Genomic DNA, 18974 nt, shown 5'->3' on the forward strand with positions numbered 1-18974 from the left:
TTTACTATCTGGGCCTTTCCTGGTGCAGTTCATTGACAGGCACCTTTCCATTGTATGCCAACGACTGCTTTGTCATGGTTTCTGTACATGTTACCTATCACATGCTATCTGTGTAATTCCATAGTTGCCGTGTTGAGAGCCATTCTTCTGCTGTACTTCTTTCTGCTCATTCATTTCACAAGATTCAGTGAGTGCTTATCACATTCAGGGTACTGTTCTAGCCACGGGAAAGAGAGCATAAGAGATCAAGAGAGAGAATATTTCTGCTTTATGTCTATATCAGTAAAGCGTAGCAGTTTTTAAATAAGTAGTAGTTACTTGTTATGAATTGGACTTCTGTCATTTCTTTGTTACTCACTGAAAATAGAAAATTCAAGTTAATTTCTTCCTTCCTGTTAATTTCTCTTAGTATATTTTAATATATTAGATGATTATTAATTTGTTTAGATTTTAAGAAGTATATTGTATTTTTATCTTTTCATATTCAGTGTTTGTGCTTTCTTAGTGGTTGTATAGATCCTAAAATAAGTTGGAGGAGAATAGTGGAGTTCTGAATGGAGAAAAAAAGTGAAAATGGAATTTTGTGTTGCATGTATGTAATGTGTCAGTGTTCATGCTTTTACTTACACAAGATCCCAGACGTATGTTCTTCTATAAAGTCTGTATTAAAATAGAATATTTGGTGTGTCTAGCAAACATTGTAAAATAAATGTATTTCAATATTTATAGAATACTCATTCAATGTATGATTTTAAACACATGAAAAAAATATTAATGTGTTTAGTTCAATGAGTAACTTAAAAGCACTTGTCTTGCTCTCAATAATACTACTTTTCAAAATTTATCTTTACTTGGCTATATTTTAATAGTCCTCCTTTCCTGTTGCTAGAACTGTAGTGAAATGCAGTATCGCCAAGTCCCAGGCTCTCTACAGTGCCCAAAGAGGGTTGAAGACGAACAACGCTGCCGTGTTCAAAGTCGGAGCTATCAGCATCAACATTCCACAGCACCCCGCCACCTTACATAGCATGATGGTTCGGAGTTCTCACCAGCTGTCGAAGCAGATCTCAGACCTCATCAGACAACCTTCTACACTGTAAGTTATTCCATCGAGTTTTGTCATTCTCTACAATTCTTTGCTGTGTGAACAGCAATGTGGAGGAAGACTAAGCATTGACCATGATAGACACAGGGGCAGGTGGAAAGTAATCAAACATGATGGTAGGTAGTACTGGATATTATATTATACTAGAGGCCCGGTGCACAAAAATTTGTGCACTATGGAGTAGGGGGGTCCCTCAGCCCGGCCTGTGCCCTCTCACAGTCTGGGACCCCTTGGGGGATGACCACTTGCTGGCTTAGGCCTGCTCCCCAGGGGATTGGGCCTAAGATGGCAATCAGACATCCCTCTGGCAGCCCAGCAGCCCTCGGGGGATGTCCATTTGCCAGTGGGAAGCAGACCTAAGCTGCAGTCAGATATCCTTAGCGCTGCTGAGGAGGTGGGAGAGGCTCCCACCACCACCGCTGTACTGGCAGCCATCAGCCCGGCTTATGGCTGAGCAGAGCTGCCCCCTGGTGGTCAGTGTGTGTCATAGTGACCAGTCATTCCCAGTCTTTCTGCTGTTAGGGTCAGTTTGCATATTACCCTTTTACTATATAGGATAGAGGCCTGGTGCACGGGTGGGGGCCGGCTGGTTTGCCCTGAAGGGTGATCCGGATCAGGGTGGGGGTCCCGCTTGGGTGCCTGGCCAACCTGGATGACGGGCTGATGGCTGTTTGCAGCTGGTCACACCCCCTTCAGGGTGGGGGTCCTCACTGGGGTGCCTGGCCAGCCTGGATGAGGGGCTGAGGGCTGTTTTCAGGCTGGTGGGTGACTGAAGCTCCCAGCCTCTTTTTTTTTTCTTTTTGTTTTATTCTGGGATTTATTTACCTTCTATAGCTGTCACTGGAGCTGAGAGCCCGCTCCAGCTCTGAGGCCGTTGCCGGCTGAAAGCAGGTATCTGGGTTTGTTTAGCTTCTATAATTGAAACTCTGTTGCCATCACTGGCCGCTCCAAGCTCTGAGGCCCTGCTGGCTGAAAGCAGGTACCTGGGGTTTGTTTAGCTTCTATAATTGCAACATTGTTGCATCCGGAGCTCGGAGCTCAGAGCTGAGCATGGCAGGAGGGGAACCTTGGCTTCCTCCATCACTGGAGCAAGCAAGCCTCCTGTTCGCTTCAGCTGCGTGGCTGCCGGCCGCCATCTTTGTTGGCAGTTAATTTGCATATCCTGCTGATTAGCCAATGGGAAGCGTAGCGGAGGTATGGTTAATGACCATGTTTGTCTATTATTAGATAGGATGTCACAAGTGCCATTGTCAGTGTTCCATTGGGCATCAATAAAGCTTAAGAGCCCTAGAGATATGTGGGCAGCATAAGAGGTACTAATAAAGAGCCAACTGACAAATTCTAGGAATGTATCAATTCTTGTTTACTCTTAACTCATTGAAATTTATGACTGCATAGATTTCAAAAGTTTCAGTGCCCATTTATGTGCCATTCATGGTTTTGTGCTGTCCTTTCTATATGTGGTTCAAGGCAGTGTATGATCATACCACACAAATGTTTTAAAAGGCAATAATTTGGACCTTGGCATGTTACCCTTTATTCCCTGTGTCTGGAGCCCTTATTCATGGGTCTGCATCACTAGTCTCCAAAGCTATAACTAATGAATAACTAATAAATATATGATAAGTAAAAGATAAAAATATGTTCTTATTATTTTTCCCATCCTGGTAATAAAAAAAAAATTAGTGGTTTTTTTTGGTGGTGTCCAAAAGCAGTGATTTTTCCAGTTGTTCTATCTAGATCAGAGGTCCTCAAACTACGGCCCGCGGGCCACATGCAAATACAAATATTGTATTTGTTCCCGTTTTGTTTTTTTACTTCAAAATAAGATATGTGCAGTGTGCATAGGAATTTGTTCATAGTTTTTTCTTAAACTATAGTCTGCCCCTCCAACGGTCTGAGGGACAGTGAACTGGCCCCCTGTTTAAAAAGTTTGAGGACCCCTGATCTAGATCTTTAATTCTGATGTAATATTCATTCCTATCTAAAGTTGCCTAAGTAGTAATAATATGAATGTTTCTTCTGTCTGTGGAATATGGAATCCAGATTGTGTCACATAAGCCTTAGTTTAAAATACTCTAAGGAATTTTTCCTTATTAGACTGTATTGCCCTGAAAGTGTAATAGTTAGAAAATCAGACTCTGTAGTCAGACTAAATGAGTTCAAGTCCTGGTTTCACCACTTTCTGGCCATATTTCCTCCTTAACAAAGTGGAGATAATAGTGTCCACTCAAAGGGCTTTGTGCGATCAATGAATAAATGATATAAAACACACAAAGCACTGAAAACAGTACCTGGCACAGATAAGCACTCAATTATTGTGGCTGTTGGTGTTATTAATGTTATTAATAATGGTAGCAATAGTAGGCCCCAGCAGTAATAGTCTTACAAGCAACAGTAGAGTACACAATGCTAAAGTCATGGAATTTGGAAGCAGACAAACCTGAATCTAAAGTCCAATTAGTTTTAAATTGATGATATGAATGGCCTTGGTGTTATAGCATTCCAGTTTATATTGTGATTATTTCTTTTTGCTTGCTTCTTTGGATCATCATTTTTAATGGCTGTTTCTAGGAAGTCTCAATATGGTCTGGAAATAGAAATAAAACATCTGTTTATAGTATATTTTTGCTATTTTTATTAAGAACTCCAATAATTTTATATAATAAAATGGTAGCCATTGTGTTTTTTTTAATTATTATTATTTTTGCTTTGTAGCACACAGCCTGTAAAAGAAGATGTTGCAACTCCCCTACCTTCTGAAAAAACGCCAACGAGTGTTAATCAGACCCCTATTGAAACAAATGAATTTCCTCAGCTGCCGGAAGGCTTAGAAAAGAAGCCTCTGGTCCTGAAGTTCAGCACCATGTTGGACGGCATTGCCATTGGAGCTGCGCTGCTGCCCTCCCTGCGGGCTGAGTACAAGATGGGCAGGATGCGGAGCCATGGGATGACAGGTAGCATCTGCTTCCAAATTCTGTCTCAGAATGGAGTATTGGTTTTATAATTAGCAATTGTTTGATGAAAAGATATATTTGGTTGTATAGATATTATATGAAAATTTTAATCGGAACACTTTTAAATTTCATTAATGATATTCCTCAGTCAAATAGCAGCTATCAATGCACCTCCCTTAATAGCAAGCATGTACCCTACTTTCATCTGAACTTTTTAGACTTATTGGACTATGGAGGCCATTTCTCCAGTTAAACTTTAAGTTGAATAAATTTCTACATCTGTCAGTTACGTATTGCCTGAATAACATGGTTTAGGTTCAGATTGGGCGCCTTTAGCTCAAATTAAAGGTAATTTGACTTCTTCAAAAAGATTTTGTGATCCTCATATATGCTGACCAAAAATGCTTTGCTGTTATATTTTTATCCTGAAATGTATCATATATAAATTTAAATTATATACACACAGTTTAAAGAATAATAAGTCTGCTTAAGAATTAGAAAATACCAATCCTTTGAAGTCTCTTCAAGGATTACCACTACCAGATAACATTCCCATGGCTGCTCAGGGGATAACCACTGTCATGAATTTGTGTCCCCAGTTTTTTGCTTTTCTTACCGCACATGTATATACTCATAAATGACTTAAAGTTTATTTGCTGTTGCCTGTTTTGAACTCCATTTACATGGAATCTTCCCACTAACATATCTTTTAACTTGGAATTTTGTTTTTGCTATACATTTTGTTTGAAGTTCATCTATTTATATATCTGTGGCTTATTCATTTTTCACTGAAATATAGTAGTAGTTCATTAAGTGATTATATCACAATTTATTTATCCATTCTGCAACTGATGGACCTTTGGCCCATTTTACAACATTGCTATTACAGTCGATCTCATATACATGTCCTGGTGTACGGTTTCTCAAGGGTGGTTATTGGGAGTGGACAGCTAGACTGGGGTAAATGCCTCTACACCTCACTGGGAAATACAAACCTTTTCTGAAGTGCTTGTGCCTGCCAGCATTTTCTCTCCCACCAGGTGAGATGAGAGTGTCCTTTGTTCCACATTCTGTCAATACTCCTAAATTTTTTCATCTCTGGTAAATGTGGAATGGTACTTCATTGTGTTTTAATTTATATTTCTGCAATTACTAATGAAACTGGTTTTTTATATTATTAAGAGGCCCTTATATGTTTTCTCACATGACATTTCTGTTGATGGTTCTCATTTGTTTCTTGCCCATTTTAACATTGGGTCATTTGTATTTTTCTAGATTCACAGTAATTCTTTATATATTTTGTATATTAAAATCTTTGATATTTTATGTTTAACATATATTGTCACCCAGTCATAGGGCTATCATTTCACTTTGAGTTGTCTTTTGATCAACAGATATTTTATTGTCATTGAATTTACCAATATTTTCCTCTATCGTGTGCATTTTAAAGTTGTTTTTTGTTAATCCTCACCCAAGAGTATTTTTTCCATTGATTTTTAGAGAGTGGAAGTGAAGGAGGGAGGGAGGGAAGGAGGGAGAGAGGGAGAGAGGAAGAAACATCGATGAGAGCGAAATATCCATCAGCTGCCTCCTGCATGCTCCATGCTCCTGCATGATCCAGCTTGCCGCCGACCTGTGTCCTAACCTGGAATCGAATTGGTGACCTCTTGGTACATGGGACTATGCTCAACCAACTGAAGCACACCAACTGGGCTCTATCTTTTATGTCTTAAAGAAATTCTTTTCCTTCCAGGATCATGAAAATATTCTATATTTTTTAGTAAATGTTTTAGAGGTTTACTTTTTATATACTTCTTAATCTATATGGAAATGATTATTATTTTTCTTTAATTTGGTGTCTGGAGTAGTATGCACAACCAGTTATCTCAGCATCGTGTATTGACTAATCTGTTTTTCCCCCAGTGGTATATAATCCAGTTCTGTCATTTATTAAGTGTTTATGTATGTGGTATCTATTTCAGAGTTCTCTGTTATGTTTCATTGCCCTATTTGCACCAATATTATATTGATAACCTGGCTTTTCCTTGTTTAGGAGTTGTCTTGGTTATTTTTGGTTTGTACTCCTTCGTACACATTTTATAATCCATTTGTCAAGTATATATATTTATATACTTATATATGTAGGGAAAATAGTCTGTTTAATGCTGTTTGAGTGGAGAGAATTGGTAATGTACAGAACACTATCAGTAGACTTGGTTGGTTGGAAAGGAGCACATGGGTATTGTTACACAGTACATGTGACAGTCAGTGATAGAGCTTGATTTTAATAAGGCATCTACTACTTCTTAATTAATTTTTCTTGCACCTATTTGTTATAACTCTTCTGTAATAAGGGTAATTTCTTTTTGCCTTCTATGAAACGAAGAACATTTTAAGTGTTTTTCTAGCACCTAACACAATGTTGGGCACCTACTAGGCTTAATAAATAATTTTTGCTGGCTTAATAATACTTACTGACTGACTCTTTATAGTAACCATACATACAGTATATTGAAAAGATAGGAAATATGAGCACATTTAAATATCTTTTTCATATCTTTCAATATAGGTTTTGGGATATGCATATATTTTTCTTAGGCACCATTTTTGAACAAAGTAAGGAATGAATGGGTGAGTGAGCACCTGAATGAACAAGCAATAACTTTTCTTCTTTCTTACAGGTGCACAGACCAGGTTTACATTTGAGCTGCCAAATCACAGGTTGCGTTTTACTTCAAAAGTTTCTGCCACAGATATGTCTACTATTCCTCCTTCTGCCAGTCTTAACCTGCCTCCTGTTACTATGTCTGGAAAATACATCATGGAAGAGCATGATAGTTATTCAGATCAGGTGTGGAGTATAGATGAACTGCCTTCGAAACAAGGGTACTTTTTACAGGGAAATTATCTACGTTGTGTGGCAGAAGTAAGTTTACTTTTTAATTTTCTTTCTCTGTAATTAGAGGCCTTCAAGTTTTAGGTGTATCAAAATATGTAGTGATCCAAACTTTTAAGACAAATTATTAAACCATTTATTTCTACAGAATTCTGTACTGAATCTGGTATGTGTATGTGTGTGCATGTGTATGTGTGTGTATGTCCCTCCCTCTATAGGTTAACTGAAGCATGTTTTTTTATTGGTCATCTTTGACCTCATTATTTCTTACATTGGGTTTCACATCCATCTCTGCAATATTTTCATGGTTCATTTTATTATAATGACATTTATTTATGGTTCCAACAATACAACAGTGGCAATAAAAATAAATATTAATATAGATAAAATTTCAATTTTAAAATTATCAGATTACATAATTAAATTATAATTTCCATTCATTTTCAAATTATTTATTCCTATTGGCTACTGTTAACTTATTTCTTTTAACTGAGGGAATGGCCTGTAATAGGCCAGTAAAGTATTGGAGAATCTGAATATTTTTAACCCTTCTTCAAAGTATTGATTTCAAATAGTATGTAGATAATTGTCCACAGAGTTTGGGATTACTTGTGTGAGCAAAAATGTATTTAAAACTAAGTCAGTCAGTAGTGTCAGCCTAATGCTCTAATTTTGTTTGGCAGGTTGGTTCTTTTGAACATAATCTCACAACTGATCTTCTAAACCACTTGGTGTTTGTCCAGAAAGTGTTCATGAAGGAAGTTAATGAAGTGATACAAAAAGTCTCTGGTGAGCTGATATGGCACCTTATAGTATAGAGCATATAGCAGCAGGTTTTGTTCTCATGGGCTGCATGGCCTATGGGTCCGTGATATGAGCATTGAGCATGTCCTTTGGACATAATTATTGAGTGACTCCCTACAAATAAGATGTGCCTTTTCTGGCTTTCCAGCCTACAGGTTCTTTTGCTTATTACTTTTCTTGTGTGTAACACATACATTCATGATTTATAAACTTCACAAAGCTTCTTTATGCTTACCTTAAGAAAGAGAGAGAGAGAGAGAGAGAGAGAGAGAGAGAGAGAGAGAGAGAACTTTTTGTATGTCTATTGACCAAACCAATCTTAGTCATTTAGGAACAAAATTTAGATCAATATTAAGATTGCCACCTTATTCTATACCCGATGGTGACTATATGCTGGCTACATGGTAAATTGTTTATAACAACCCATACATTTTTGCTATCTCTCAAGAATAGATTACCATTGAGCTTCTTAATCACAGCTTTACATTTTAATAAGAAATACATGTTTGATTTTTAAAATGTTCAATTGAATTTTATTTCATAAGATGAAGTATTAAGAGGAATTAGGGTAGAAAACAAGTTGACTCTGTATAATTGTTCTAGAGGCTGAATATTTCCAGTATGAATATAATCATGTCAAAATAATAGCTGGACCACATCTATAAATTTAATTTATAATGAGGTAAAGAACTGTGGAGTTAATGTGACTAATATAATAGTGTTCCTTATATTTCTATAAACTAAAATGATTATGTAGTACATTTTGTAAGAGGTGGAGCATTTGCTTTTAAATTTTAAGAAATTTTTTCAGGCACCAGATAAAAGATATTCAAGGTAGTGATAGATCAACACAAGACAAGTAGAATTTTTATGAATAGACTTTTTTTGAGGCAAAATTGACATATAACATTATATTTGTTTCAGGAGTATAACATAATTTGATATTTATAACACTATGAAATGATGACCATAATTAATTTAGTTACCCTTTATCATCATACAAAATTATCATTTTTTTTCTTATGATGAGAACTTTTAAGATTTACTCTCTTGGAAACTTTCAAATATGCAGTACAATATTATTGACTAAAGTCACCATGCTGTACATTACATCCCCAGGACTTAGTTATTTTATATCTGGAAGTGTGTACCTTTGCCCTCCTTCACCCATTTTGCCCACCCCCCAACTCTCTTCCCCTGTAGCTACAAACCAGTCTGTTTACTGTATTTGTGAGTTGTTTTTTTAGATTCCTCATTTAAGTGATCTGATTGACTTACTCACTTAGCATAATAACCTCAACATCCATCCATATTGTTACAAGTGCAAGAGTTCTTTAAAAAAAAGAATAAAAAAAGAAACGAGTTCTTTTTATGGCTTTTTTGAAAGCCCATAAAATATTACATTTTTATCTTAAGCAAACAAAAACTGCTCTTTCATCTGTTTTTTTTTCTTTAACAGTTGGTTTTTTTTATTGATTTCAGAGAGGAAGAGAGAGGGAGAGAGAGAAACATCAATGATGAGAGAGAATCATTGATTGGCTGCCTCCTGCATGCCCCCTACTGGGGATCGAGCCTGCAACCTGGGCATGTACCCTTGACCGGAATTGAACCTGGGACCCTTCAGTACCCAGGTCGATGCTCTATCCACCAAGCCAAACTGGCTAGGGCAATCTGTTTGCTTCTTGGCTCTTTTGATGCATCTATGGTCCTTAATAGGAAAAAACTTCCATTCCATCTGTATGCTCTCTGGGCTGATGATGAACTCAACATACAAACAGAAAGGTGGTTCATTTTAAGATAGGATATTGGAAAAATAAGCATGCAGAGAAGTTCATAAAAGAAAAGACAAGTACATATAGAAGTTATATATTAAAATATTAGAACGTTATTCCCTGAGTGTACCACATTGCCTGGGCAACAAATGGTCTATTAATAGGAACTTAACCTCCAAGGTGTCCTGTCCTCATTTAAAAAACTTTACACAATAATCTTTGCTGTCACACTCTTTATTGTTAATGTGTATTACCTTATTTTTCATTTCTCCACCTTTATTTTTTCTTTTGCACATCCTATATAATAAAGAGGCAGTATGCAAATTGACTATCACTCCATCATGCCATCACAAGATGGCTGCGCCCACAGCAGAGGTGGGGTTCCCATAATGAGCGATCAGCAGGGACCTAAGGCTGTGTGGCGCTGGGCCGGGGGACCTGAAACCACACCCCCGGCCCAGAGGGGCTTGACAGGGGACCTCAGGCTGCACCTTCAGCCTAGTGGGGCTTTATGACTTCAGGCCACACCCCCCACCCTATCGCTGGACCGGGGGACCTGAGGCTGTGCCCACTACCTGGTGGGGTTTGATGGGGGACCTGAGGTTGTGCCCCCCCCCCCACCCAGCGGGGCTTTGATGGGGGTGGGGCCAGCCGGGTCTGGGTCTCGGACAATTTCGAGGTGCACACAGGTGGGCGGGGACTTGACTCTGGGTCCCGCAGGAGGAAGATTTTTACTAATTTTATTTCATCTTTGACACTTCTATTATAGAGAAAGGGCAAATAGCAATATTAAAATATTTCCTCTAATTCCTTTTTAATGTGCATGAATTTCGTGCACAAGGCCACTAGTCAAAATATAAACAACAAAGTTCACATTTTTGATTGAAGAAATTAGTCACTTTTTTGCCTCAAATACATTTTCTGGCATGTATAATCACATTTGGTTTTATTATTCAGATAATGTTTTAATTTAGTCCTTATAAAATGTGCTTAAGAAGTTTCTATGGATATAGCATTATCCCTGGCTTATATACATCTGCCTCAGTTAAAGTAACCTGCTAAAAAGATTGGTTTAATGCTCAGTCAAAAGAAAATAAATGTTTTATGTGTTGTTGTTTTTTTTTAATGCACAAAATAGAAATTTTTCTTTTAAAGAAATTATCCTAATCTCTCAATTTTTTAACCTCTTTTAGGCGGGGAGCAGCCAATTCCTCTCTGGAATGAACACGATGGGACAGCGGATGGAGAGAAGCCTAAGATTCTACTCTATTCCCTCAACTTGCAGTTTAAGGTGACATAGCAATAAGAATGTTACTCTTAGAAGGATTTTTCAAATTAATTAATGCCTGCTTTTTATAGAAAATTCATATGAGACATAAATATGCTAGTTAGAGAATAGAAATGAAGTATATCCACTAAAGAAAATGCTTTATAATTGTTTGACTATAATCTAAGGCAGTGGTTGGCAAACTGCGGCTCACGAGCCACATGCAGCTCTTTGGCCTCTTGAGTGTGGCTCTTCCTAAGCCTTAGGAGTACCCTAATTAAGTCAATAACAATGTACCTACCTATATAGTTTAAGTTTAAAAAAGTTGGCTCTCAAAAGAAATTTCAATTGTTGTACTGTTGATATTTGGCTCTGTTGACTAATGAGTTTGCCAACCACTGATCTAGGGCCTTTTCCTATTTGCATTTTTTCAGTGTGCACATATTTCTGCATTTTAAAGAGCCTAGGATGTCCTTCCATGCAGAACGTTTAGATCAACCAGCAAGAAATATTTTGTGCACTTGTTCAATTAGCAGTAATACCTTGATAGAAACCTTCATATTTCCAATATTTTAAGACATTAGTGTTCTTAAAAATAAAATTATTCTTACCAAATACTTATTTAATTATAATGTATTTATAATTAACCCATGAACAGGCTAGATTTTTAATACAAAATACTGAAATGAAATTTACTAACTAAAGGGAGTCCCTACTAATGAGAAATTAAAGAATGTTGGCTGTTTTATCAGTTTATTAGACATCCTATGTGTGTTTTAAAACATTCTATTTTATCGTATCAAAAGGTTTCATTGGAGTGGGTGGACATTGTTGACTTAAGAGTCCTTTTTTCCTTCTAACATTTAATCTGCTAGGGTATTCAAGTCACAGCTACAACTCCATCAATGAGAGCTGTGAGATTTGAAACTGGATTGATTGAACTGGAACTTTCGAACCGACTTCAAACCAAAGCCTTACCAGGAAGCAGCAGCTACCTGAAACTATTTGGTAAATGCCAAGTGGATTTGAATCTGGCATTAGGACAAATTGTCAAACATCAGGTGAGTGCAGAATGTGTTGACATTAGAACTGTAGCTTTTATATTTTACACATCAATTTCAACTACTTGAAATATCACTATATTTATGAAAATATTTTAAGTTGCTAAAATTTCTGGTTATAAATTCTAATGAAAATTAATTTATAAAGGTCTTTACAATTTTACCTTGGTATTTCATTGAGTATTTTGGTGGTATATTGTTATAGTTTAGTGCAAATGCAACCATGTGAAACTTAATCCAGTATCTTCACAAGTATGTGCTTATAATTTCTCTTTATTTTATTAAACATTGTTTTTGTTTCAATGCTTTGTGCTAACATTGGTGAGTTCTTAAAATGTTACTAAGTTTTGCCCTAACTGGTTTGGCTCAGTGGATAGAGCTGACGCCTGCGGACTGAAGGGTCAAGGGCATGGACTCGGTTGTGGGCATATCCCCAGTATGGGGCGTGCAGGTGGCAGCTGATCGATGTTTCTCTCTCATCGATGTTTCTAGCTCTCTATCTCTGTCCCTTCCTCTCTGTAAAAAATCAATAAAATATATTTTTTAAAAATGTTACTAAGTTTCTCAGTTGTGCTGTAATATTGGCAAGTTTTGCATGCCGAAATGTTAAACATATATGTTGTAAAACATATATATATATATATATATATACACATACACAGCAGTAAATCAGACTGTATTTTATAAAAATTAATATTCACAACTCAGAGTTTTTAGTGTTTTGTTTTTATTTTGCTAAAAATTATGTAGATTTTAACCTTTTCCCTTCTGTGATTTGAAGAACTGATTAAATGAATATCAGTCACACTTTCAAAATTGAGTTGCCTATATTAAAGAATATGTGGGAGGAATAAATGAACAAAAATTTCTTGTCATCTTTAGGAAAACAGTTAATTTGTTCAAATAAAAACATTTTGAGAGGAGCAAGGATCTCATTATCGTAAAACATTTAATACATTGTTGTTCAGAATATGGACCTCATCCTCAATTTTGTACAAACTTTGTTTGACTTTCCATTCAGTTCTTAAATACCCATTCATATTTTATATTGATTTCAGGTGTTTGTGGTATAGCATAAGGTATATATTATTGGTGCATGAAATTGAGAAAAATATACTATAGTTGTTTTGGTGCACAATACCATTAATGATGTTAAAACTTTTAGTTTCTTTTATTAAAACACTTTCCATTATTTGATTTTATTGAACTTTTAATTTAGGTTTATGAGGAAGCTGGTTCTGATTTTCATCAAGTTGCCTATTTTAAAACAAGAATTGGATTAAGAAATGCTCTCCGAGAAGAAATCAGTGGCTCTTCAGATAGGGAAGCTGTGCTTATTACCTTGAATAGACCGATCGTGTATGCGCAGCCGGTGGCCTTTGACAGAGGTGAGAGTCAGGCAAGACTTTTTTCTTGGATTTGGAACTGTTGGGGATGACACCAGATAAAAATCACTGTAATTAACCAGTGTAAATCTAAAATGGGAGTATCCCAACAGTTTCTTGCTTATTCCCTTCAGTTTTTAAAGTCATTTTACTTGTTAAAGTTATTTGCTTTCTACATGAATTGTAATGCTGAGTTTTTTAGTTTGGGTAACTAATGTACCCATTTGGTTTGCTAATGTCTTTATTTGCTTATACTCTAAATATTGATTATGTACTGTCTAGAAGTGGAATCTGAATACGGAAAACAGTATCCTGTCCTCCAGGAACTCTCAGCCCTGTGGGAGGTGCTAAGTAGACTCATAGCAGAGTTAGAGATCCATGTTCTAGGGCAGCAGTTCTCAACCTGTGGGTCACGACCCCTTTGGGGGTCGAACGACCCTTTCACAGGGGTCGCCTAAGACCATCAGGAAACACATATATAATTACATATTGTTTTTGTGATTAATCACTATGCTTTAATTATGTTCAATTTGTAACAATGAAATTGGGGTTACCACAAAATGAGGAACTGTATTAAAGGGTCGCGGCATTAGGAAAGTTGAGAACCACTGTTCTAGGGGGTCAGGGAGTCTCTACCTTCACCTGTGCTGCTTAGAGGAGACACCAATTCTTCAGATTCAACTTGGAGTAAAGAGATCACCAGGGAGACAAGGAAATGAACGCTTGTCTTATTTGCCTTTGCATCCAATGGTCTAGAACAGTCCATGGCATATATAGCAGGAATTAAATGAATATTTGCCAAATGAGAGAGAACCTGAATGAAGGAATATGAGTACAGAGGTCTAAGAAAATACAGCAGCAGCTTTCCTAAAAGGAAATAATGGAAATAAGGCTGAGCAGATAGAGTGGGTCTAAATAATGCATATTGGGTAAATATGTTGGAACTGTGTTTTAAAAGTACGAACCATTTAGCAAGCTGTTTAAGATTTAAATTGGTGGTAGGTGTTATCTGGTGATAAGATCAGGTGGTTGGAAAATTTCTTTTGGTAATGTCATGGATAACAATTTATTTTTCTAGATCCAGTGCCTGTTTATTTCATTTCTCATCTTACCAGCCTCTCATCAGCTTTCAACAACTCCTTAAAATACTTTCTACTCTGTGTTCCTGACTGACACTTGCTTTTTCTTTTCCTCTGGCCCTTCCTTCTTCATCTCCTCTTTAGGCTCCCTCTATGCACTACATTCAATGAAGATTTTCCTTAGAATTCATTCTTGCTACACACTCAAATGTCTTTGACCTCTTCTCTAAAATCCATCTTTTCAATGTATACTCCTAGTATTCTACATCTCTCCTCTAGGAATTTTTAAACATTAGTAGCAGTAAGCTCTGCAGGGTCAGGGACCGTGACTGCTTTCATTTTTTCTTCCATCCCAGTGCCTGGCTCATAACAGGCATTTCACAAACAGTTTGTTGAATGAATGAGTAAATGAATGAATGGACCTGGATTGTCTTCTTCCTTCTGCCATTTTTCAATTGTCTGCTTTTTGCTTCTTGGTTTCATTTGTCAAGTTGACTATATCATCTTAGATCCTTTTCATTCCTAATGCTACTATTTTCTGGGAATAATTTTTACTAATTAGTGGGATTTTGAAGCTATTGGGGTTTACTTGCCATATAGCTTTACAGTTTTTTTAAAGAAATTTTCTTTCTTCCCTGCCTAAATCACCGAAAGCTGTGCTGTTTTGGCTGAACTATAAGGCTGCCTATGACAACTGGAATGAACAACGAATGGCTTTACATAAGGACATTCACATGGCTACAAAGGAAGTAGTAGATATGCTCCCCGGAATCCAGCAAACCTCTGCCCAGGCCTTCGGGACACTCTTTCTGCAACTCACTGTGAATGATCTGGGGATTTGCCTGCCTATCACAAGTGCTGTACAGGTACGGAACTCAAGTTCTCATCCAACACTAAGAACCAGGCAACTCTACTACCATTTCTAGGTATATAGAGTATCACAATAGATTTCTTAGGAGAGCAGTTTATAACTTGAGTTTAGTAAACAGCAAGTAAGATTGAACTCCTTCAACCATTATTCATTCATCTACAGTATTAAAGGCGAATCTCATGAGATTTGTGCACTCTGATGTGCCTCAGCATAGTGATGAGATTAATTCCCATCTGATAACTTTTATATATATATCTTATTGATTTTTTACAGAGAGGAAGGGAGAGGGATAGAGAGTTAGAAACATCGATGAGAGAGAAACATCAATTAGCTGCCTCCTGCACAAGCCCTACTGGGGATGTGCCTGCAACCAAGGTACATGCCCTTGACCGGAATCGAACCTGGGACCTTTCAGTCCACAGGCCGACGCTCTATCCACTGAGCCAAACCAGTTAGGGCCCATCTGATAACTCTTAATTTTGACCTTGAACAATAAGCAACAAGAATTTTGTCTTCATAACTTTTGGGACTAATTCTCAGGAACACACATTTGCATGCACATGTGCATGAGAGAGAAAAGGTTATGAAACCCTGTCAGACCAAAAAGTTGCAATTAAACAAATACAGAGGCCTTTATTTTACTGTTATAGTTTATCTTAAATAATCTGTAAGCAGTTGTTGAATGAATTTATTTTTTAGTAAACTCTAGGTTACCCTAGCTGGTTTTGCTCAGTGGATAGAGCGTCGGCCTGTGGACTGAAGGTTCCCACGTTCGATTCTGGTCAAGGGCACATGCTGGGTTGTGGGCTTGATCCCCAGTAGGGGGCGTGCAGGAGGCAGCCAATCAATGATTCTCTCTTATCATTGATGTTTCCATCTCTCCCTCCCTTCCTCTCTGAAATCAATAAAAATATATTAAAAACAAAACAAAACAAAAACTCCGGGTTGAGGATTGACACCATGTGCTATGTTTGTGTCTCAGGAGTTGAATGGTAACCTTTAATCACATGATGTATGGACTCAGGAGGGCCCCACACACCAAGGGTGGTGGTCAGAATGCAAAGAACAAACTTTTCCCACACGAAAACAGAAGCTTGACATAGAAAAGCAGATAATTAGCCTTTTTCAAATTTAGTTTAAAACAAAAAGCACATGGAAATGCATTTCACTTGCGTAATTTTTAAAGTAGGCATCTTTCTAAGCTACTTTCCAATGAAGCTTTCTGGGTTTCCCCCTTTATGGATTTTTGTTTCCAGGAATTCTATGAGAATTTCCAAATTTAAAAGTTGTCACCTTTTGTCTTGTTTCCTCTTTAACATATTTTGCAGTCCAATCACAGCGGAGACCTGGACACTGGCTCTGCCTTGGTGCTGACCATTGAAAGCACTCTCATCACTGCTTGCTCTTCTGAGTCTCTGGTTAGTAAGGGGCATTTCAAAAACTTCTGCATCCGTTTTGCTGACGGCTTTGAAACATCGTGGGATGACTGGAAGCCAGAAATCCGTGGGGATCTAGTGATGAATGCCTGTGAGTGTCTTTTATTTTCTGTATGAACTTGAGAGTTTCTAAAAATTAAAAGAGAAAACAAAAACAACCTACTGGTATGTCTTCACTTATGAAAGTAAAGGATGTTCAGATATAGGAATATTATTGGACTTTGTAAAATGAGGGCTATTTCTATTTTTAAAGGATTGGAACATTTTTGTGAAAAACTACAACTTTCAGCAGTGTTGGTGAATAAACCAGGTAGCCATTCTTGTTGATGGTTTAGCATTCGAAGGTTTGCTCACTCCCTGATTTTTTCTATAATTGACTCATAAATGACCAGATAAAGCACCTTTCTTCTGTGGAGATCTTGAAAGAAAGTATAAAATCCAGTTCATCATGTAACAGAACAGTTGCAGATAACTAGGAGCAAGAAGACTGTCTTGATTAATGCCGACATGATTAAGTCCACACATCCAGATTTGTGGGATACAGAGCATAAATGGTGTGATTCCTTCGATTGCATAACATTCAAGGTTGGGAATAACTAAAGCTATGTGTATATGCTATTTTGAAGGTTAGGGGTTTATTTTATCCATTTTAATATTTTAAATATTATAACCATCTTAAAGCATCATTAATCTGAATAAAGAAGGTAAATTTTATTTGAAGAATGAAAGGTTGTGAACTAAAACTCCTCAGCCAATCTTGTAAATCAAAATTAATGCTTGATTATTTCTCAGAAGGTGGTATGCCATTGTTTATGCAGTTTCCCCCCTCTGCAGTGGAAGAAAATCTTCTTTCCAGTTCTGTTTTTTTTTTTAAGTTTATGACTTTGTAGTTTTTACTAATAGTAAGTATACTTACATAAACTAACGTAATATTTTTTTTAAAAAAAGAGTTGAGTATAAGGAAGAGAAATAAGAACAGTAGGAGTATGCTATTAAGTGGTTCTCAACCTTCCTAATGCCGCAACCCTTTAATACAGTTCCTCATGTTGTGGTGACCTTCAACCATAAAATTATTTTCTTTGCTACTTCATAACTGTAATTTTGCTTCTGTTATGAATCGTAATGTAAATATCTGATATGCTATATGTGTTTTCCGATGGCCGCGACCCACAGGTTGAGAACTGCTACCTTAGGATATCTTTTTTTTTTAAATATTTTTTTATTGATTTCAGAGAGAAAGAGAGAGAGAGAGAGAGAGAGAGAGAGAGAGAGAGAGAGAGAGAGAAAGAAACATCAGTGATCAGGGAGAATCATTGATTGGCTGCCTCCTGCACGCCCGCTACTGAGGATCAAGCCCAAAACCTAGGCATGTGCCCTGACCTGGTATTGAATCATGGCTTCCTGGTTCATAGGTCGACACTCAACCACTGAGCCATGCTGGTTGGGCAGCTTTACAGATCATTTTAAAATTCTGCCCTGGACCCTGGCCGGTTTGGCTCAGTGGATAGAGCGTTGGCCTGGGGACTGAAGGGTCCCGGGTTCGATTCCGGTCAAGGGCATGTACCTTGGTTGCGGGCATATCCCCAGTGGACAGTGTGCAGGAGGCAGCTCATCGTTGTTTCTCTCTCGTCGATTTTCTGGCTCTCTATCCCTCTCCCTTTTTCTCTGTAGAAATTCAATAAAATATATTTTAAAAAAATAAAATTCTGCCCTGGAAAAAAAATGATCCAATTAATTTCCTCTCTAGGTGATAATGTTTTTTGTTGTTTTTTTTTTTTTTGGGCGGGGGGGGGGGGGGGAGAATGTAGTAAAATTAGAATGGCCAATCTAATTTTTAGAATGTAGGAAGAGTTCAAAGGACCACGTAAGTAGATAGTAAAGGTTAGACTCTTTTCATTAACATGAACTTAGAAAATTACATAAATCATGAAGTTTGAAAGACTCCAAGCTCTCTGTTAACACCTGGGTAACATTCGCTCATGAGAGTTGAAATTGTCATTTTGGGTTGAGTATAGTGGTTGGTCCAACCTGGCACTTTGTCTCTGCCGCAAAGACCACAGGAACCCTGGGTAAGAGCCTAGTTCAGCCGTGGGCAAACTACGGCCCGCGGGCTGGATCGGGCCCATTTAAAATGAATAAAACTAAAAAAAAAAAGACTGTACCCTTTTATGTAATGATGTTTACTTTGAATTTATATTAGTTCACACAAACACTCCATCCATGCTTTTGTTCCAGCCCTCTGGTCCAGTTTAAGAACCCATTGTGGCCCTCGAGTCAAAAAGTTTGCCCACCCCGTGGTAGTTGGTTTCCTGCTCTTCACTTTCAGGATTCAGATCTGCTC

General features: G+C 37.4%; 1 protein-coding gene across 16 annotated transcripts in view; it reads left to right on the forward strand.

Moving 5' to 3' along the window:
* LOC102432355 (uncharacterized protein KIAA1109) overlaps window positions 1–18974 on the forward strand; it is a 149990-nt gene that overhangs the window by 96247 nt on the left and 34769 nt on the right. For all 16 annotated transcript variants that reach the window (XM_023754145.1, XM_023754122.1, XM_023754094.1 and 13 more), the window contains 9 exons: window positions 890–1096; window positions 3824–4062; window positions 6744–6988; window positions 7642–7747; window positions 10728–10825; window positions 11677–11862; window positions 13082–13250; window positions 14981–15192; window positions 16526–16724. In XM_023754145.1, the coding sequence (XP_023609913.1) occupies window positions 890–1096; window positions 3824–4062; window positions 6744–6988; window positions 7642–7747; window positions 10728–10825; window positions 11677–11862; window positions 13082–13250; window positions 14981–15192; window positions 16526–16724 (1661 nt within the window). The remainder of the gene's footprint in view (window positions 1–889; window positions 1097–3823; window positions 4063–6743; window positions 6989–7641; window positions 7748–10727; window positions 10826–11676; window positions 11863–13081; window positions 13251–14980; window positions 15193–16525; window positions 16725–18974) is intronic.

The sequence above is a fragment of the Myotis lucifugus genome, unplaced genomic scaffold (assembly GCF_000147115.1).
Source record: "Myotis lucifugus unplaced genomic scaffold, Myoluc2.0 scaffold_1, whole genome shotgun sequence".
Classification (NCBI taxonomy): domain Eukaryota; kingdom Metazoa; phylum Chordata; class Mammalia; order Chiroptera; family Vespertilionidae; genus Myotis; species Myotis lucifugus.